Source organism: Bubalus kerabau, chromosome 3 (assembly GCF_029407905.1).
Source record: "Bubalus kerabau isolate K-KA32 ecotype Philippines breed swamp buffalo chromosome 3, PCC_UOA_SB_1v2, whole genome shotgun sequence".
Taxonomy (NCBI): domain Eukaryota; kingdom Metazoa; phylum Chordata; class Mammalia; order Artiodactyla; family Bovidae; genus Bubalus; species Bubalus kerabau.
Window position 1 is genome coordinate 151,576,503 of NC_073626.1, and position 22,478 is coordinate 151,598,980.

At 36.5% G+C, this 22,478-nt stretch overlaps 1 protein-coding gene across 7 annotated transcripts in view; it reads left to right on the top strand.

Annotated features, from left to right (window-relative positions):
- MAP2 (microtubule associated protein 2) overlaps window positions 1–22,478 on the top strand; it is a 133,478-nt gene that overhangs the window by 83,543 nt on the left and 27,457 nt on the right. For 2 of the 7 annotated variants that reach the window (XM_055573319.1, XM_055573322.1), the window contains exons 6-7: window positions 18,207–18,268; window positions 22,171–22,341. In XM_055573319.1, the coding sequence (XP_055429294.1) occupies window positions 18,207–18,268; window positions 22,171–22,341 (233 nt within the window). Of the gene's footprint in view, window positions 1–8,891; window positions 9,144–10,893; window positions 14,650–14,863; window positions 15,071–15,243; window positions 15,379–18,206; window positions 18,269–22,170; window positions 22,342–22,478 lie in introns of all 7 variants that reach the window. The other 5 variants (XM_055573323.1, XM_055573324.1, XM_055573326.1 and 2 more) reach the window with 4 other exon arrangements.

A 22,478-nucleotide genomic window follows, 5' to 3' on the forward strand; every position in this document is an offset into this window, starting at 1 on the left:
TGAAAGACACTATTTAAAAGCTAACTATTATTGGTTCTCTGAATTAGACCAGTTAACTTTTGTCTATTGTTTGAGAGTTACAGGAGAAGAAAGCTTTTAAAATTTATTGAAAGCTTGCTTGTGTCAATATAATTTACTTTTCATATACTAAATCAGAATATTAATACTTTTACATTTTTGTCATTTGTTGACTTATTTTTCCTTTTGTTGTACCAATATAATTTACTTTTCATATACTAAATCAGAATATTAATACTTTTACATTTTTGTCATTTGTTGACTTATTTTTCCTTTTGTTGTACCTTTTAGAGCTCATTTTATTGTGTTAAAAATTAAATAAGGTCATAAAAGAATCACTGTCTTTTTATAATCTGTAATTAGGTTTGTTTACATTATTTTTTTAATTACTAGAGGTTATTCTAAATTACTGAACTATAAACTAACAATAAATATAATTTATTTTTGTCATAGATTTATAAACTTAAACCTTTTTTAGTAAGATTTTTTTTTCTTATATTGAGGCCTTTTTTCCTATGTTTACTGCCTGAAATAATTAGTCTAAGGAATAAAAGAAAATTTGAGGACTATAAGCATTGCATATAATCAGTGTTATTATAACCATTGATGATTAGTTAATTCCCTGAAAATGTGATTTGATCTTTTAATTCATAGATTTGAAAGATCCTTTCTGGGCCTTGATTTTATCTGTTCATGTCTATGGAGCACCTACAAGTTTCCTTGCACTCTTCAAATTCTCTAAGTATACACTAGTAAGCAAAACAGACATGATCCTTCCTTGTAAGAAGCACAAAGTCTGGTGGAGAATGGAAATCCAGTAAGTAAGTTCAACACTAGGAAGGAAAAGAACAGGGAGCTTTAAAGTAAAAGAAGAGTAATCTTACTTTATTGGAGGGAGAAAGGAGCTGAACTCAGAAGCCTGAGGAAGTGTTGGCCAAGGAAAGATGGAGAAAAGGGGCAGAGGGATGAGGATGTGCAAGGGCTTTCAGGTGGGAAAGTGCATGAAGTGTTCTGGGAATTGAAGGAGTCCCAGGGCTAATGTGTGAGAGATGGGTGGAGGAGAGGAGTCTGGGAGTGAGCAGCAGCTGGCTTGGTTCAGGCTCCTGGATTTTACTCTGAATGTAATGGAAAGCCTTCCATGACAGCTCTGCTTCCCACAGGTCACTGAAAATGTTTCTGAACCCCTACTTAAAGCCTTTCCCGTGTCAGGAGAGCCTCTTAACCAAGAGAGGGGTATGACGTTGACTCCCAAGTCACCTAGAGGTCAAGTAATTCATTCTTCTTACTGTTAAATGTGAGTTTGAGTTATAAGGGCAACAGGGTCTTCCCAGCCATCTGAGACTCATCCAGTCTGTTTCTGGAGGGTGTACCATAGATATAGTGAAAGTATACATTAAAAATAGAATCACTTTCATATCTTGGTAACTTAGGTATCATATTCCAAAGTAACTGTTTCTTCACATTTCGGGATTGTTTTCCTCAAGATGTTTCAGTATATTTGGGGAAAATGTCAACTTACTTCCTACTGAAAGTAATTTGAAGATATTTTTAACATTTTCAAACTGAATATGTATTTTTATTTAATTTTTTTCAAAAGAAAGCCTCAACCTATACAAAATCCTAATGGTTTGCTTTTAAAAAGATAATCATATTTTTTAGTTATATAGAAAAAATATGTAATTTCAAACTCCACTGATTTAAAAGATTAGGTAATATTTTTACCTTAATTTTATGAAAGGCATGTGATCTAGGCAATCAAACTAGTTCCTCTCTTTTATTTTATACCACTCTTAAAGTATGTATAACAACATTTGTTTTGTTTTATCAGAAAAAAATTAGTGAAAATCCACAAGACAAGAATCAACTTTTCAAATTTTCAAATCAATTGGTTTGTGAAGACACAGCCAAAGTTTTTAATATATTGCTCATAGCACATTGACTGGAAAGAAAGCAGGTAGATTTTTCCACCTAGATTTTTTACCCTCCTCGAAACACCCTTAAAGCAACTTCAATCTAAAGGCACAGTGAATATCACAGTTCAGTCCTTTTATGTAAATATTCTTAGATTAAATTGAGTATTTCATTGATTTTGAGGATAGGCTTTTTATTAATTAGCAAACATTCTAAAAGCTGTTCTTTCCCAAAGGGGAAGCATGGATGCTTCTACTAAAAATAATTTAAGATATTAATTACTGTCATGTATGAATATTCATGTATTATAATTGGTGTAATATTCATAAGACTATGTACTTATTCTGGGGAACAAAGAGATTTTGATGAAAAAAATTAAGTAAGTAGCACACTTAGAAAGGAAACACAGGTACAGTGAACCAAACTGAACTAGTTATTATATTTTCAAATTAAGTTCCCCTTTCTTTTTGGCCTAACCATAATAGTTACCACTTGAACTGAACTGTTAGAATTTGGAAGCCCATGCAAGAGCAATGGAAAAATCTGAAAACAGAACCAGGAGTCCTTCCACCCTCTTAGGTTTGCTCAGAATCCTAGGCTGATGATTTCCTGTGTCAGTGATGTGGCTGGCGCACTGTAACTGTTAACCGGAAGCAGTTTCCCTCCATATCATTCTAGGGCAGCAGACACAGTTGGCAAACTGAGAAGTCCTCAGTCCAAAGCTTGTAGACTGGAAAGGGCTTAGAGAAGTTGGGACACTATGTAAGAGGAGTCAGCTGCTCTAGGTTAGGCCATGGGGTAGAAGCTGTGATGCCGGCAAGATCACCAAGTCGGAGTCACTAATACCCCAAGATGTTCAATCTCTCATAAATGTGACTACTCATTGTACCCAAGAGGGCTCACAGATCAAGACTGAATTTTGTGTGGCAAACTTTACCCAATATAAATTTTCAAGTGCTTCTTTTAAAGAAAATTTTGTATGAAAGCAAATTAGGGGAAATGTAGTTCTCCACTAAAACCAGGTAAGCTTCATTTTTAAAGATTATCATTATGCAAAGGAACTATGTAAAAGTCCAAGGTTCACAGTATATTATTAAATGAAGCAGACTATTTTGTGACATAACCAAGTGTCCAAAAGCAAATGTACTTATAATAAAAGGAGACATTCAATCCTGGCCTTAAAGAGCAAAACTGTTATGAATTCATTTTTCGTAAATCTCCTAAGTCTAGCTTTGATGTATCAAATCAAAGTAAAGAGTAAAGGTACATGACAACTTGTCTGATAGACTAAAGATAGAGATATTAACGTCTATGGAATCAAGAATGATTCTTGGTGCTTTCTCAAATACCTTCCCATTTAATCCTTCAAGCAACCCACACAGAATACTCACATAGATAATACTCACTTCCACTGTTGCCCAGGATGTCACAGCTAATAAGTGGCTTATCCAGGGTTTAAATTCAAATCTGCTGTGCTCAATTGCTTTGGTCGTGTCTAACTCTTTGCAGTTCCATCGACTGTAGCTCACCAGGCTCCTCTGTCCATGGGATTCTCCAGGCAAGAATACTGGAGTGGGTTGCCATGCCCTCTTCCAGGGAATCTTCCTGATCCAGAGACTGAATCTGTGTCTTCTGCACTGCAGGCAGGGTCTTTACTCACTTAGCCACCTGGGAAACTGAAGTTGCTACAAACACCCTCACTGCATCGCTAAATCTAGCTAGGCTCTTACTGTGGGACAATGAGAGTGAAGTCATCTTCTAATGAGAGTATTTTGGTTACAAGACACTGGATTGATTTCCTTTTTTTCCAAACAACTCCCAAGTAAATAATTCATTCATTTATAATGTATTCATTTATAATTATTATATATATAAAATTCATTCATTTATAAATTTATTTATTGTGTGTCACACCTCCATTTGGGTGAACTGACAGCACCTGCCATACACAATCCTATAGCAAATGAAGATCTCTTGTCTTCTAGCATTATTACTGGAAGCCCATGCACTGGTACAGTCTCTGAACTTTAGCCAGCGAACATGGTCCTCTAAGCATCACTTCACTGGCACATCTCTGGGACATGTACTGTAGATGGACTTCAGGCTCATAGGTCCTAAACAGAGACTTGGAGTACCCCAGAGGGGACTGGGCTTTGCCAGACATTCTTTTTGAAGTTGCCTGGCTAAAAGCCAGACAAATACTACAGAGAAGCTACTTTTCCACTGAAGCACTCAAAGTTTTTGTTGTTTTTGTTGTTCCCTGATTAGCCAAAGTTTTCAGAATAGAAAGTACTGTTTCTTTGAAATGTTCTGGATCTGAAGCAAGACTCTGGGTTGTTTTCACATCTTGTCACTTTCAAGAAACAACAAGAAAGAGGAAGCCAAAATCTTCAAAAGGCTAAACTATCCAAGGAGAATTGCCTTTAAACTATCATCTCTCAGGTTTAAATTCTTTAGTTTTGAATTGTAGTCTGCTGTCCTCCCTAGAAAATGTTGAAAAGCAGAGAGGCAAATATGCCATTTTCACTTATTGATTATCCATGTAATCTGTTTGAATGTATTAGAAGTTTTAGAAAAAGTTTGTGTCCCTGGGGAGTCTACAGCCTCGGGAGTCACTAGAGGAGATATGAATGGCTGGGACTTGTGACAAGCCCAAGACTTATGATTCAGCCAGTGTTGTAGGCCAGATCTCACCCAGTCATCTGCTCAGCTGAGAAATCATGCCGAGTTGAACTAACAATATCAAATATAATTTTAGGTTTCTTCTATCCCATGATATAATAAGCATTGTGGCTGGGAAAGTTCTGAGCACCCATCTAGAAACAACTTCCATGGAACAATCAGTAAATAATATGTTCAAAAGATTAAAAACATTCTCTCTTCAAAATATTATTTTAGTGTCCTTATGATTTCAGGTTTATTTCCAGTTATCAGCACTCAGTTGACTGAAAATAAGTTATTGTGCTAAAAATTCAGTGCATTTTCAAATTAATGCTGTAATTCTGTCCACTTAAATTTTGATAGAAATAAAAATTATACAGATAGCTACTGCATTTTGATCTTATTGAAAATTACAAAAATTTTTAATTATTTCTCTATATAGGTAAATAAATAGTGGTTAACAAATTTAGTAATCAGCCATGTAGGCCTGAATACATACAGTGTCTCAGCCAGATATTGTTCTTTGTGATCATTCTTTAGGCTTATTGAAATGCTAAGCAAATTGATTGATATACACTCATATTTCTAAGGAAATATATTTAAGTAATACAGATTTCTAAGCTAAGACGTGGGAAAGAAAAGAAATGAGAGCAGCTTCTTTAGCATTTCCATGAGAAATATACAATGAGGGCTTTGAAATATAAAAACAGTAGTACAAGTGAAACTTCATAGACTACAATTGTGATGGGTCAGAAGCCACCTCAGTAGAAATTCTCAGCTAACTGTATCTCTATTAAGCCTTCCAAAGAGAAGCAGAACACAAGAAAACAAGTGTATGTTGCTAGGTAATTTCTAATACTTTCACAGCCATGCAGATAAGAACTAGGGTTCAAAAGGATGCCTAGGAGTTTGCATCCAAAGAAAAAGCTATGCCAGTTGTGTTCCCCTAAGCAAGACAGGAAAGAAGCATAATGCATTGTAGATTTTTCTTAACAGGATTGAAATTAAAAATTACTTTCTGGTAGAAGTCATGAACTAAAAATTAAATCAACCAAAATGCTAACCACGCGCGCATACTAGATAATGAAGGTTGTACTTCCACAGGCCCAGTTTCTCTCAGAATTGTACAGGCGTCAGGTCCTAACAGCTTTCCTCTTTTATAACTTACAAATGTATTGATAAAAACATGAGAAAATGTACATACTTGAAAGAATTTCTTCTAACAAATGCATTTGTTTTGTAGTGCTTTGTTTCTTTCCCAGTGTTTCTGTTGTTATTTTAACTCATTTGAGGAAGATGTAAAGATAATTTCTATTATGCAGTGGGAGTGTCAGAGCACTGGGTTCATTTAGATCAATGACAAGATTCCAAAAGGGAGCGTTTAAATTCAGTGGCTACTGAAGCATGAAATTTCACTGTCTCCCATCCTCCGCCAGCTTGGTCTCACTCATCCCTCTCCATCCTGCTGTGCTGCTTCCGTGACCCCATGTCCTGTGCAAATGTTTGTCTCGTCCGTCTGATCTTGTGTCTGTCTTGTCCAGTTTTCCCTGCAGTTTTTTCCTGTGTGTCTGTTTGTAGATGAAGGGGCTGAGGATCAAGTGGGTCCTCTACACAGGTTCCCCAGCCACGAACCTGCCACCAGCGGGGAGAGGCGTAGACTCCTAGCCCCCTCCATCTCGGTGTCTGTGCCTGATGATGACCCTTCCAATTCCGATGAGGAGTACTATGAGCATCCTTTGTTCAGCTCACAGTGGACTGCCTCTAGTGTGCTCCCCAGTGGCCCAGCGCAGAGTGCAGAGGCCCACTTAGGCCGGGAGAAAGGTGAACCAAGCATGGTCCCCTTAGCTCCTCCTCCCCTGCCCGCAGCTTTGACCACGTGCATCACCTTAAGTGTGCCTCCATGTGTGGGTGGGAGGGACAGGAGCCTGTTTTTTCCATATGAAAGTGAAGTCCCTATATCGCTCATGTCCATCCAAATGCCTCAACAATTTATATGGAAGAAGGCTGATTTAAGACATGTGAGTGCTTCTTTTTTTTCTTCGCGGCTTCTGAGAAGGAAGCAAAAAAAGTTCAAACAAGTATGACTTCTTTCTACCCCTTGCAAATATATCAATAGGGAAAGAATGTATCTTCTTACCCAAACCAAAGAAGATGACCCTTAATATAATTTTTCCATATTACTAGAACAGACTTAGAGAGTTAGGTTTCTATTTAGTGCCATGTTAATGTGATAGCCTTTTAAAAGAGAAATAATTGTTTAGGGTAGAATAAATGTTATGGAATGAATTTATTTCTCCAAATCACTTAAACATCTACAGAAAATATAGAGGCTTCCTCAGGTGACTAAATCTTGGTTCAAATAAGTAGAGGTGGGCTAAAATGAAGGAAATGCTCCCAAGCTTTTGTCATTCCAGTCTTTTGAAGGTGGAGACCTTGTGTATAGTAAGCTGTGGAGAGGATAAAATAAGTGGGCAGTGGGCTGCAATTTATCTCATTCTAACAAGGTAGTATTATATAGAAAAAAATAGGGCTAATTTTTTTTTGTTTAGGTAAATGTCATTTTGAAATGGGGAAAAATAACTTGCTTAAGTGAAGAGTTTATTTTTGTATGGCATAATATTTAATGTACAGGCAGATAGTTCCAAGGCAAGAGCACCAATGGTTCAGACATTCTGATAGAAAAATACAATGTATATTGAGTAAACTTAAACGGACTTAAAATAATTAAGAAAAATATGTGAATTTTGAATAAAGAACAGGTGTGGAAATAAACATGATTTATACAAAATGAGAAACTGGAAAGCTAAAAAATTACATGGATTTAGAAAAAATGTAAAATAAATTGATTTCATCCAATAAGGTGACATTAGTAAAGCAGCTATATTAAAAGTCTCTTAGCTTTAATCAAAATCTCTAATTCTATGGCATTGTAAAAATTGCCTTAATAATAAGTTAGAATCTGAATTATTAAAATGTTACTGACATAGTTAAATTACAAAAATGAAAGTATCTGTGCGTTAAATGTGAAGAAATAGTAGCAGTTCTCTCTTTTCCCCATAAGGGCTTTAATGTTTCTCAAAAAATTTCTCTCCTTTCCATCTATAGTCTTCTTCACAGATCCATTTAAACAATATTATGATTGTTCATAGGAATTTCAAAAGAATCATTCATTTGAAGAACTATAAGACAGCTTAAATATTTCCCTCTAATTTCTTAAGCAATAAAATGGGATTTATTTTACTGATATTTGAAGTGTAAATGAGAAACAAATGACAGCATAATTCATGGCTTTTCATAAATTTGTTTTATTACATTTTAATTGTTAATATTTTTCTGTGTGATATACATCTTTGGGGAGGATATTTTGGCAGTTTTGTTGCCACTCAGCTATCTCTTCTTGGTGGTTTTGTTTTGAATTGCAGAAATGAAACTTTATAATATGCACATTTTCTTTCTTTCTTTAGTGTCAAAGAGAACTATACAAGAACTATACTACTGATATTTCAGTGGTTTGAACAATATGATAACAATCGTGTCCCAGAGGTAGACTTTTCTAAATTGCAATGAAATTAACTTTTACCTGGACCTTGTTTTCAAAATATTTTACTTACTTCTTTAAAAATTTTTACATTCTCCAATCATATAATGCAATGAAGGTCAAATTAATTGAGTTAGGTAGTCTTTGGCCTTAAAAATACTAAATAAAGTATGTCTTAAAGAGTGTTAATGGATTTCCTGATAAAGTTGATAACAAAGTGGTTGATTGGATATTATTCTGTGGCCAGGCTTTTTACTCCCAAAGATCCCTTTAGTGAAGTTTGCACGTTTTAAATTAAGTAATCAGGAATTCGTATGTAGGGGCTTCCTGCATTGGAGAAAACAGCACATGACTTACAAACTTAAAGGTTTGTTGCAGCACATCAATGCATCTGTCTTTTCACAACCATCTGTTATCTGGCAGCGCCATCTCTTATTTCCAGCCAGCTTTCCACATTGTGTGCGACTTACTGCCATTTCCACTAAGGGTAATAGAGCAATAAAACCTTTCAGCTCTCAAGTTTTAAAATAAATAGCCTTTTAATGAGACTTTAAAAGGCATCATTATTAGCTGATTATATTTACTAGTTTTCCAAGCAATACATAATGTCCATTGCGTTAAGATATTAATTTGTTCATCCAAACAATAAAAGAGGTTCTTGTGAGGTCAATAAAATAGAGCTGAAAGCGTTCCTTGAATAATATTTCTGTTGTTTCATATATGTTTCTATGGTCATGATGTCAACATCTTTTTCATCCCTAAGAAGAAGAAACGCTAGAGAGTCCAGTGGCTGAGGAAGAGAAACCTGCCACTCTTCCTGAGAAAGAGTGTGGGGCTGCCAAGGTCTCAGACCAGCCCAAGGGCCTCAGTGAGGGCCAAGTGGAGTCTAGTGCGGAGGCCCAAGTAGTTCCTGCAGACAGCGCCCCAGCAGGGGCCCCACAGGAGAAAAGTGTAAAAGAGGTCACGGTCACGGAGGTGTCTCCAGAAGTAAAAACCCCTTCCTCTGCCGGGGAAGGTGTGTCTTTCTTAGGATTTGCATGTGTTTTGTTGCAAGAGATCTCTCCAGCAGCTTATCAATCTGATGCCTTTCCAATGCTATTCCATCGCTGGGTCGTCTCATGATACCAAGACCCCTGTCTGAGACTTAAAGAGCAAAGAGTGTGGCTTGTGCAGGTGCTGTGTGGCAGCTTGGTTTTCCACTGCTGCAGCTGATTCCTGGTTTTACTTTGCCATGATACAATACGCTTTGCAGCCAGGCTGATGACGCTGTGTGAGCTTTTTTTCCGCCCCCGCCCCCCCTCATCTCAAATGTTTGCCAGTCACATTGCTAATACATGTATATTTTTATTTTTATTTTGGGGGACAGCAATTCATATGCTTTTCTTTCAAACCGTAGAGGTGGATTTTGGCACATTATTACGGGCTTCAATTGTAGAATGGTTTTTGTCTGCAACCACAATGTGCTAATTTTTTTTATGCTTCAGTGAATACTGGTTTAGTTTCCTTAAAAGCACCTGCTGATGCTTCTCGTATCATTTCCTTTCCATGGCAACCAAACCCTTTGATCATCACCATCTCTCTTGAGTTTTCATTCATCTAAACTTTACTAAAAAATTCATAAGGTATTTATTTTCTATTGTGACAAGACAACACACAAGTATTTAAGTTAATGATGATCCATACACTTGCCCTTCAACAGATGACTGAATTTTATTAATTTTCCCCAAATCTTCTCCAGACAATTAACATTTAGGCTTAGTGACCACAATGAAATAACTTTGGCTGTAAAATACAAGTGACACTCTGGAGCCTTTTGAATTGGTGAACAAATAAAAATTACAAAGACTCATTTAGTCTCTGTGAAGCATCTCTAAAGCCAATATTGGTCAGTGCTTCACCTGTTGGTCACATTCCAGGAAATGAGGTCATGACCAAGGAGAAAAAGGCATTTTAATAGTTTACTCTTATTAAAATTTTGTTATTCATGTAACTTCCTAGTATTAACAGTATAATTCAGATTTTCTTACATCTATCATACAGACTAAGTAATGATTAGGATTTAGGAATTTTGATACATGGTAGAAATTGTCTTGTTAATATTTAGGTCATATCAAACAAAGTCTATAGCAATTATTTATTTGTATTACTGAAATTTAATCTTAGATGACTTCTAAAAGTTTATTCTAGGAACATTTCAATGCCCCCAAAACTGGTCTTGGCATTTGTTAGTCAAGTTAGCTGAAATTATTTAACACATATTATTATAAATTAATTGGCCTTCTGCCTATGGGCTACCAATTCACTTTGCAATGAGAAAAGAAAAAGTTTGGCTGAAACCAATTCTTTTCCATATTTAGATTATAGATTATATAGATTATTTTGTACCCTAATGTTAACTACTTATTAAATTTTCTTTAATTTGTAGTTTTTATCTGTAGAAGGCATATGACATTTTTTTCTACTATAGGACACATCAAGTACTGTTTAGAGAGACCAAACAAACAAAGGAAAAAAGAGTATTCAAAATATACTCTTATTTCAATTTCTGTACACATTAATTCACAGTGGGAGTTTATTGTAGCAATCATACAAATGTATCTCAGTCCTGACATTTTCATTTTAATTTTTAAATGAATAGCATGCTTGCATGTTTCATAGTTTTTCTTTCAAGCCTACCATTCATTTGCCATTTCAAAAAATAATTTTAAGCTTACTGCCTGAAAGCCCTTGCCTATTATGTTTAAAAATCAACCCAATTACTTCAGGTTTACTTACAGCCTCGAAGATGGAGTTTCATGATCAACAGGAATTGACTCCCTCTCCAGCCGAGCCACTAGACAAGAAGGAAAAGGAACCAGAGACAGAAAGTAAGCCTGGTGAAGACCTTAAGCATGCTGCCTTAGTTTCTCAGCTGGAAACAACTAAAACTTCCCCTGATAAAAAGGACGTACAAGGCATAGAAGAAGAAAAAGCACCTCCCACTCTGTTTGGGCACACTCTTGGTGCCAGCCTAGAAGATACAAAACCCAAGACAGAACCAAGCCTAGTGGTACCTGATATTGGCCTTCCTGCAGAGCCCACAGCTGCAAAAGAGCAGAAGGACTGGTTCATCCAAATGCCAACAGAAGCCAAAAAGGACGAGTGGGGTTTAGTTGCTCCTGTATCTCCTGGCCCTCTAACACCCATGAAGGAAAAAGATGTACTTGAGGATATCCCAAAATGGGAAGGGAAACAATTTGATTCTCCCATGCCGAGTCCCTTTCAGGGTGGAAGCTTCACTCTTCCTTTTGACATCTCAAAGCATGAAATAGTTGCAGCAGCATCACCCTTTGCTCCCGCCCTGTTACAGCCAGATGACCAAAAATCTCTGGAAGAAACTGATAGCCCAGCAACTGCCAAAGATAGTTCTAAAGTTGAAGAGCCCCAGAAGGATCAACCTGACAAAATAGCAGAAGCACCAGCCTCAGAGGCAGTTGCTGCACCCAAAGATGCTCACGTTTCAATTGTGGAAGAGTGTGTCCCAGAGAAAGTTTCAGGAGAAGAGAAAGGGATGATAAAGGAAGAGAGTGTGCAGATAAAAGAGACTCCCACCCTCAGTGGACAGGAATCTACACTTGCTGAAAAGGAACCTCACCTAAAGCTTGAAGAAAAACCAACCATTTCTGACAAAGAAGCCATGCCAAAAGAGAGCGAACCCCCAAAATTGATAGATGAAGAAACAAATATAATTCAACCTTCCACCGAACACACTTACTCCAAAAAAGAAGAGAAGGGCCAGGAGCCTCCCACAGATATATTAAAACAGGACTCATTCCCTGTAAGTTTGGAGCAAGCAGTTACTGATTCAGCCATGACCACTCAGACACTGGAAAAAGTCATGACTGAACCAACTGCACTAAGTGAAAAGAGTGCCACCCAGGAGCTCTTTGAAGAAAAAGTTGCTGACAAAGATCATAAGGTAGAAGGAGTTGGAGTTGTAACATCAGCTGAACTTGACATGCCATTTTATGAGGACAAGTCAGGAATGTCCAAGTACTTTGAAACATCCGCCTTGAAAGAAGAAGTGACCAAAAGCATCCAGCCAGGCAGTGATTACTATGAACTAAGTGACACAAGAGAAAGTGCCCAAGAGGCTTTTGATACTGTGTCTCCCATGCATAAAGATGGCGACAAGGCACTTCCAGAAGAAGAACCCCAGCCCAGTGCTCCGGCACAAGAAGCAGGGTATAGCACTCTCGCACAGAGTTATCCATCTGACTTACCAGAAGAACCCAGTTCTCCCCAAGAAAGAATGTTCACTATTGATCCAAAAGTGTACGGAGAGAAAAGGGATCTCCACAGTAAGAATAAGGATGATCTAACGCTAAGCAGGAGTTTAGGACTTGGTGGTAGGTCTGCAATAGAACAAAGAAGCATGTCCATCAATTTGCCCATGTCTTGCCTGGATTCCATAGCCCTTGGGTTTAACTTCGGTCGAGGGCATGATCTTTCCCCCCTGGCTTCTGACATTCTAACCAACACTAGTGGAAGTATGGATGAAGGAGATGATTACCTTCCAGCTACAACACCTGCCGTGGACAAAGCCCCTTGCTTCCCAACCGAAAGCAAAGAAGAAAAAGAACAGGTAAAGGAAGAAAAAGATACTGGAGAGGAAAATGCCCGAATCGAGACATCATGTGAGTCGCCTTTCCTAGCCAAAGATTATTACAAAAATGGTACTGTCATGGCTCCTGACTTGCCTGAAATGCTAGACCTGGCAGGCACACGGTCAAGATTAGCTTCCGTGAGTGCAGACACTGATGTTGCCAGGAGAAAATCAGTCCCATCAGAGACTGTGGTGGAGGAGAGTAGCACTGGCTTGCCCCCGGTCACTGATGAAAACCACATCATCGTTAAAACTGACAGTCAACTTGAAGACCTGGGCTACTGTGTGTTCAATAAATACACAGTCCCCCTCCCGTCACCTGTTCAAGACAGTGAGAATTTATCTGGGGAGAGTGGTTCCTTTTATGAAGGCACTGATGATAAAGCACGAAGAGATTTGGCCACCGATCTTTCATTAATTGAAGTCAAGCTGGCAGCTGCCGGGAGAGTAAAAGATGAAGTCAGTGCTGAGAAGGAAGCATCCCCACCTATCTCTGGTGACAAATCAGGACTGAGTAGGGAGTTTGATCAGGAGAAGAAAGCCAATGATAAGCTGGATACTGTCCTAGAGAAAAGTGAAGAACATGCTGATTCAAAAGAGCATGCCAAGGAAACAGAAGAGGCTGGTGATGAAGTTGAAACTCTTGGATTAGGAGTGACCCAGGAGCAAGCTTCAGCCAGAGAACTGACAGTCTCTAAAGATGCATCACCTGTCATGGCTGAGAAAGCAGAGAAAGGTCTTAGTTCAGTGCCAGAGGTAGCTGAGGTAGAACCGTCCAAAAAAGCTGAACCAGAACTGGATTTGGCTGTGAAGAAAGCTGAACAAGGTCAGTTAGATATTAAAATCAGTGACTTTGGACAGATGGCCTCAGGGCTACACGTAGATGCTGGAGAGGCAGCAGAGCTTAAACTTGAGGCTACCCAGGACCTCGCCCCCTCATCCACAGCCCCTCAGGAGGTAGATGCATTTATGGGTGTTGAGTCCAGCCACTTGAAAGAAGGCACCAAAGTTAGTGAAACAGAAGTCAAGGAGAAGGTGGCTAAGCCTGACTTGGTTCACCAGGAGGCTGTGGACAAAGAAGAATCCTATGAGTCCAGCGGTGAGCATGAAAGCCTCACCATGGAGTCCTTAAAAGCCGATGAGGGCAAGAAGGAAACTTCCCCAGAATCTTCTCTAATTCAAGACGAGATTGCCATCAAATTGTCTGTGGAAATACCCTGTGCACCTGTTGTTTCAGAGGCTGATGTAGCCGCAGATGACAGAGCTGATGTCCAGATGGAATTTATTCAGCCACCAAAAGAAGAAAGCCAAGAGACCCCAGATATTTCCATCACACCCTCTGATGTTACCGAGCGGTTGCCTGAAGCTGCCAGAGCTGAACCAGCAGAGGCTCAGAGCGAGGAAGAAGAGATCGAAGCCCGGGGAGAATATGACAAGTTGCTCTTCCGCTCAGACACCCTTCAGATCACCGACCTGGGTGCCCCAGGTGTCAGGGAGGAGTTTGTGGAGACCTGTCCTGGTGAGCACAAAGGAGTGATTGAGTCTGTCGTGACCATCGAGGACGACTTTATCACCGTCGTGCAAACCACAACTGATGAAGGGGAGTCAGGTGCCCACAGTGTGCGTTTCGCAGCCCTCGAGCAGCCCGAGGTGGAAAGGAGACCCTCACCCCATGCTGAGGAAGAACTTGAAGTAGAAGAGGCAGCTGAAGCCCAGGCTGAACCCAAGGATGGTTCCCCAGAGGCTCCGGCTTCCCCTGAGAGAGAAGAGGTTGGACTCTCAGAATATAAGACAGAAACCTACGAGGATTACAAAGATGAAACCACCATTGATGACTCCATCATGGATGCTGACAGCCTCTGGGTGGACACTCAAGGTGTGCATTATATTTTTCAATTTTCTACTCCCAAGTAAAATCCAGTATCCTAGTAGAAAAACGTTTTTGGTTTTTTTTTTTTTTTCCCATTTTAGACATTTTAAAATGTCCCTTTATCTCTTATTTTGCATTTTGTTAGACAGATGGAGGATTTTGTACATTTGTTACTAATGTTGTCGTTGTTGTTGTTGTCATGGTTTGCTCTGATCCACAGATGATGATAGAAGCATCATGACAGAACAGTTAGAAACTATCCCTAAAGAGGAGAAAGCTGAAAAGGAAGCTCGGAGATCATCTCTTGAGAAACATAGAAAAGAAAAGCCTTTTAAAACCGGGAGAGGCAGAATTTCCACTCCTGAAAGAAAAATAGCTAAAAAGGAACCTAGCACAGTCTCCAGAGATGAAGTGAGAAGGAAAAAAGGTTCATTTCACAATCACTTCTTTATCAATGTTTTTGAAGTAATTCATTATTACTCTTTTGTAGAAGAAACTGCCTAACCGTGGTAACTAATGACTGATGAAATTTTGTTCGGTTTTGCTCCAAGTGTGTATTCTTCTCCTGATGGTATGCTTTCTGTGTTTTCTTATTCATAGCAGTTTATAAGAAGGCTGAACTTGCTAAAAAAACAGAAGTTCAGGCCCACTCTCCCTCCAGGAAATTCATTTTAAAACCTGCTATCAAATATACTAGACCAACTCATCTCTCCTGTGTTAAGCGGAAAACGACAGGTGACTGTTCAGTTCTGCAATGTGGCTGGCAAACATAGACATGTATTTTTTTTTTTTATCTCATTACCTTAGCAGCTTCATTTTGTTTTTCTTCCGAGAATCTCAGCAGTCATGAACAATTTCGCTATTAAGTGTCTTGTATCATTATTCTTTTTTTATCCCCTTCCCTACAGAAGAGGTCATGACCATCTGTTTCTTTGTCATGCTCAGACTTAACAGTGATTGTATCTTGGCATTGTGCTCTAGTGTCACGTTCTGGGGATTCCTGTTTTCATTCTGTGTGTTTGGTTAGACGATGGCGATGAATATAACCGTGGTATGCATTCTCATTATTTTGCTTATTTACCTCCCTCATGCTTAAACCCATACGTATTTGTCCTAGTTTCTATATTGTTACTGCCAAATCTGTTACTGATGTTGATGAATTTACTGAGGACCACCAAGAATGCATAGGGATTTTGAGATGGAGAATGAGAAGCAAATCTGGGATAAAATTGTGGTTGGAAAATTACTTTGCTTTCCGATGATGAAAGGAAAAAAAAAAGGAAAAAGAAACTGTTTGGTAATCCCATCAGAGTTTATTTTTCATATCCAAAATTAGCTAGGCTTTCTGACAATATTGCATCTCTTGGTTGACATTTTGTCCTTGGAATTTTCTTAAAATGTGTTGGATTTAAAATACTAAATTCCCCACTATAATGTAGTAGTCAAAAATTTAATAAATTTAATAAACCCCTTCCTCCAAATAGCTCAGAATTTAGGTTTATTTTCTATCTTGCTATCTTCTTATTGTTCTGTTGTCTTCAAATGTACTTTGTTTTTACTGTTTAAATAAGCAGTGGAATAAGGAGCAAAACATGTTACAAATCATAATAAAAGCCCCTATGTAATATCCATAATGTAAACTCTGTTCCTCAATTTCAGTGCAAAGTATATATTTGAAATGTATAATCATATTAGGGTACTCTTAATTATGTTTTATTTTAGTATTGATTAAATGGCACACTTGCAGTTTACAAAGGAAGGTATCAGAGCTTGAGTCAGAAAGCAATATTTTTCATTCCATTATATACACATTAGAAGTGCCTTTACGTAAATCTTTGGATGGCTTTAAAGGATTAGCAGCAGCATTAACCCTTGTAAGAAGAAGAATATCAAGGCATTGATGTTTTATGATAGCTGCTAAAAATTTCAAGCATTTTTAATTTGTGTTCTTCATATAGGAAGTATCTCATGTACTTCCTTCAAGAACTAGTATATGAGGCAGGATTTGAAAGTAGAAGGTTTATAATTATACACAAACCTTGATGATGAAAGTTTAGAATGAGGAAGTAAGAATTATGAATCAACATGACATCTCTAAATTTTATATCTCACTTAGTACATTTTCATTAAACTTGGAATTTTTCTATTTAGAAAAATGCTTCCACGGGCAGAATCTCTTGGTTTGGGCATAAAAATCCCATATGCCATCGAAAAGATGAAAATTATATTAGGATTGTATAATTTCAGAGGAAGTGTCAAATGGTTTGATGAAGTACCCACGTGTCATTGGTATTCAATTTGCCACACTGAGAGTAACTTGCCTTTTTACTTCGTTTATTAAAGGAAATTTAAGACCTCTGGACTAAGTTAGGATCTTGCTCTTTTTTATTCAGATATTAAGATACTCAAACTAAAGGCATACACCAAATGAGTGCCGCTGACTTAAACCAAAGCATATATGTCACAGAAACATGAGCTAAATTATAGAAATAGTAGAGAGCCATAATTTGCACTGCTTCTTTGAAAAAACAGTTTCAGAATCTGTGAATAATCTTACTAGCCAGTCCTAAATAGCATAGAACATATTGTAGGCCACTATTATTTTTGTGTTAGAACTGCATATGGCATGAGAAACCTTTTTGAAACTCATTTGGAGTGCTTATAAGGATAAGTATTTTTTCCTGAGAATTTCTCTCTTGCGAAAGAAAATTAAAGCAAACACACCAGCTTTTTATTTTTTAAGTTCAATTGTTAAATAGGGATAATTTCCCCAAACACAAGGGTTGTGTTCAATTGTGAAAATAGTTAAGTCAAGTCAGGTAAGTTGTCAACAGAAATTATGCCGGACATAATGGAGTTTAAAATTGAAACCAGAGGTATAAAACAGCAGCAAGAAAAACAACAGTAACAGATGTGGTAATAATTTCATACAGGAAGTGCATGTGTAGAACATGGTCTATTTTATTGAACTTGAAATTCTTCTCCTGTTTTCTTGACAAGCTATTTTTCTTCCCTTCCCTTCTCATGTGGCACATTTCATGTCAAACAAATGTGTCTTACTATTATGAAATGCCAGGGGTGTAGAGGAAAAGGGGTTGGCAGACTGTAATAGTTTAAAATATAAAATGCAGAAATATGCCAGTGGCTACATAAAGAAGGTTTGGGAATCTCTGTGAGTATTCTTATGTGATGCCCACCCTAGAACCAAACACTCCCCTTTTCCTTAAATTCTGCAGCATTCGGATAACTGTCCTGTGATTTCCATTCTAAAGGATCTATAGTAATTTAAGGGTACACTGGTAACAGAAAATTACTTGGTGTGCTTATCTGTGCTTTGGTAAACACTGGGTTATAGTAATTAGCACACTGTGTAGTGGGAGCCACATGCTGTAATATTGTTATTATTCAGATTTCTTTAATTATTGAATTTGAGTCTCAGTGTAAACAAAATCCACTTTACGTTAGTCTGTTGACAGAACTGAATATCCAAAAGGTATGAAAAATGCATTTATGTGATCTTTAGCCACTAAGTGTGGGGTTGTTTGTGTCTCCTCTTTCAACAGCAGCAGGTGCTGAATCAGCTCAGGCTCCCAGTGTATTTAAACAGGCAAAGGACAAAGTCTCTGTGAGTAAAATACCTCTTTCCTTATTCTTTATTTGAAGTTCCCTTTGGTATTAGTGGCAGTGTTTTAATAATTTTAGATAAAATTTAGATTTTCGATATCTACTCTCTTAAATCATTCACTCACCCAGCATGATTCTCGATGGCATTCGAGCATGTCCTGATATCTTCTGGAATGTGATGGTAGCTAGTGAGGGTAGAGCTGGGGTGAAGGCTGCCTCTGTTGTTAGTAAGAAGAAACATATGAAACACCACAATGATATGGAGAAAAATGGAAGAACTCAATTTATTTGCTTTTCATAGAATCAAGATAAACCATTGTAATCAACACCACACTATATTTTACAGCACTGTTTCATTGTTGTTATTATACATTAAGAATGTGAGAATTTTAAACAATGTAGATAAGTAAAAATATATTATTATCTCCTTATCTAAAGATAACTGCAGTTACCATTTTGATGCAAGATATTAATTTTTCTACATATTTATAGGTTTAATAACAAAGATGAAAGATGTGTATCAGTTTTTTAATTATTCACTAAAAATTTTCTATGTCATTAAACATTCTTATACATCATTTAATGACTATATAATGCATTTTATATTTTTACAGTGATAAGCTTTATCAGTTTCCTATTATTTGGTATTCAAAGTTTTCTGTTATTTTGGTGGTATTACTGTGGAAATCTTTTTTGGCTGAATGTGTCCATATACATTTCCTTGGTAGTTTTATAATAGTGAAATCATTGTTTCAAGAAGAAAGTCTGCACAACTGTCTTGTAGAAAGGTTCTAGACTTGTATGTGCTCCAGCTGTATATGAACATGCTTGTATTCATTATTACTAGATATTGCTTTTTCTTTATTTAACAAGTGATAGAGATGAAATATTTTGTTGTTTTAATTTGGTGTATTAATGATATTTAGCTTCTTTTATATTTATAAATCTTTTGTATTTCTTATTTTGCAAATTTATTTTTTATATTATTAATCATGTTTTTTAAACTTTCAAAAGACCAAAGACAATACAAAGTGTTTCTTTCTTTCTTACTGAAAGGAAAAAAGGAATCTAGTGAATTTTAAAATTATGACAAATAATTTGAGTGATATCACAATGTTCTGGGTCTTAGACATAATATATAACATGTAAATCACAATTCTTTGTTTAGCTTTCTAAAATCTAATAAAATTTTAAACTTCTACTTTTTGTTTATTATGAAAAACAGGAATTCATTTCTGTGACAGCAGAACCTTTTATATCCTCTTGAAGCCAAGGAGCTTTATGTTGGTTAAAAAATTATTTGTATATCTGATTATTGTATAAATGTTTTCAGACATATTACTGAAAATAAGGCAATCCATTTATTGCATTGGTAATTTTCTTTGACCACGCTGTTATTTCAAGATTTACATCTCTTTACCTTCTATTTCTAATGGAGACTAGTGTATTGTGGTGGTTAAGAGCAGGGCTATGAAACAAACCAGATCTAAGTTTTGAACATTTATTAACTATATATAATCTTTTTCTTCCTGTGTCTTAATTTGCCAAAAATAAGGGGAAGAGTGAAAATTCCTATATAATAAGCACTCTATAGTTCTTAGAACATAATATTTATTTCAATAAATAGCAGTGGTGATTATTATTATTATTTAAAAAGTAGAACTCTTTAGGAGCAGATACAGAAAGTAAGTCTGAGTTTTCTCCTGACTATAAAAATAATTTTTAAGTATACCCTGTTTGCAAAACCTTTAAGAAATTTTCAAGTCCCTTGGTTTTATTTTGGTTTGGCTTCCTTTTCATTCAGTTTTTTAAACCCCTTAGTACTTATATTTTACATTTTCAAATAAAACATGTATTAAAAACAGATTGTGTTTAAGAATTAGAAATTCAGACTATCAGTAGGTACAAAACAGTTATTTGAGTCAAAACAACTAATGGAAGAAATGAATACTTCCTACCTTGTTATCCATTAAACAGAATTAAAATAAAGTCATTTTCAGAATATATTTTTTTCTCTTTCAAGTTTAAAGTAAAAATGAAAATTCAAAAGAACTAATTAGCATAGAAAAGCAACAGTCAGTGATTTTTTTTTTAATATGAAAGGTTAACCTTTGTTAGAATTTCTGGTCTTAACATCTAACTAGAAAATCAACCATCAAAATCAAGGATCCTACTCAATTTGGTAAGAATTTGCCTTCCAGTGAGGCTGTGAACATAGCACGTTCTGTGCAATGGCTTCAGTTTCTTTTGATTTCATAATGTAATGGTCAACAGTCGTAACAGTTTATGCAAAGAATATAAAAATGGCTCCAGTCATTACCCACTTACCATGCTGTGTTGCTTCCAAGACTGTCTAGTAATTCAAATTATTTTCATAAATGTGTTTCAACAAGAATTAGCATTCAGTGCCCACACTTGTACAGAAACCAAACAAAACCTAACTTTTTTCCTTGTAAATGCCCATCTCAATCTTCTGACAAAGAGAGATTAGACCACCATTCTTTCTAACTTTTTCTAATTTATTCTCCTTTTCCTTATAACTTCATCCTCCTCCTATAGTTTCCTAAAATCCCAAGATTAACTCTTATTTACCTCTGATATTCACTGTATCTATCAGAACAGTTCTCTCCGATTTTTCAACTGATCTTTATTGTGAACCTGATCTATCAATATAATCTTTCATCTCATTTAAGATTTTTTTGTTTGTTTGTTCCTTTTATTTTGGTTTTGTATCTAGCATGAGATTAGTAGATGTCTTTCATCATTTAAGCCAATCCAGTTACTTCACTTTTCTTTCCTATACCACACTTTTGAAACTTGCTTATTTGTGGATAATGTCAATCAAAAAAGAATGACTTATGCTGACCCAGTTACACTTCCCACTTAAGGTGCTGGGTCTGTAAAACAAGAAGTGATTTGTGCAATCTGTGAATACTTATGTCTATGTCAAAGTGGTTACAAAGGTTAAAACTTGAGATTAGAAACGTTAGTTTTAATTGCTTTTATTGTAACAGCTAAATAATATTAATTATTTGAAGATTAAAACCTCCTCGGCTTTGTCATACTGGTCTGTATTTTAACAGTCTCCCCCCAAGACATGTAGCATGCTAGCATAGCCTTCTCCAAAAGCTGTGTATATACATACATCCAGAGCACTTACACTTGTACTTGACAACAGTCTCCCCAGGGATTATCAACACCTGTGAAAGTGTGATTTTCATGGGCCGTCTAGCCAGTGCTGACTTTAATTTTTAGAATTTATAACACATCATAGAAAATGTGTGATTTATTAACATAAAAATGTTTCTAATTCTGTGGTACAACTTGGTCCCTGGTGTGCATTTAACTCATAAAATGAACTCATTGTATTTAAAATCTGCAATTTTCTGATGGAATCAGTGTAGACAACCTAAAAATACATTTTCTCAGCTTAAAAATATATTTTCCATTATTAGGCCTTAAATATACTTGTTTGACAGTTATTGAAATATACTTTGTTCTACAGTTCTTGAAATGCAATCAAAATATTGATTATATATACCGTTTAAGTGCTGTGTTTATTAAAGGAATCATTCTAGTAGAGTCTCAAGATATTTTCCAAATATGGTATCATTATAAGTTCTATGGCTTAACCAGAGACCTTATACATAGAATTTATAAATAATATTTTAATCTATATTCTCATTTTCTGAATATTCTTAGTTCCAGTTAAAAAGAGGTATTCACTGAAAATCTCTTGTTCTCACATAATATACATGTCTGTCATTGATTATAACCATTTATCATGTGTTCTTATTAAAAGTAGACATTTAATTTTTTATATGTTTATATGTTTTTTTAATTTTCCTTCTACTTCATAGTTTGGTTTATTTTGTGCTTTTGTTTGTTTTCTTCCATGGCTAGAACTCTACCTTGTCAAAGATTCCTGCCTTACAGGGTAGCACAAAGTCCCCAAGATGCAGCTCAGCCTGCCCTAGCGCGACTAAAAGGGCTACATTTTCTGACAGTTTATTCATACAGCCCACCTCAGCGGGCTCCACAGACCGCTTACCATACTCAGAATCAGGGAACAAGGTAAGGCAGCAAGCCAACCAAAGGTGCAGAAAGGAATATAATTTGGGAGAAGGACGCAATTCAGTAAATGTCTGAAAGCCAAGAGTTTCAGTCCTAAAGTGTTTGACATATAAACAATATACCCTATTAAAAAACTG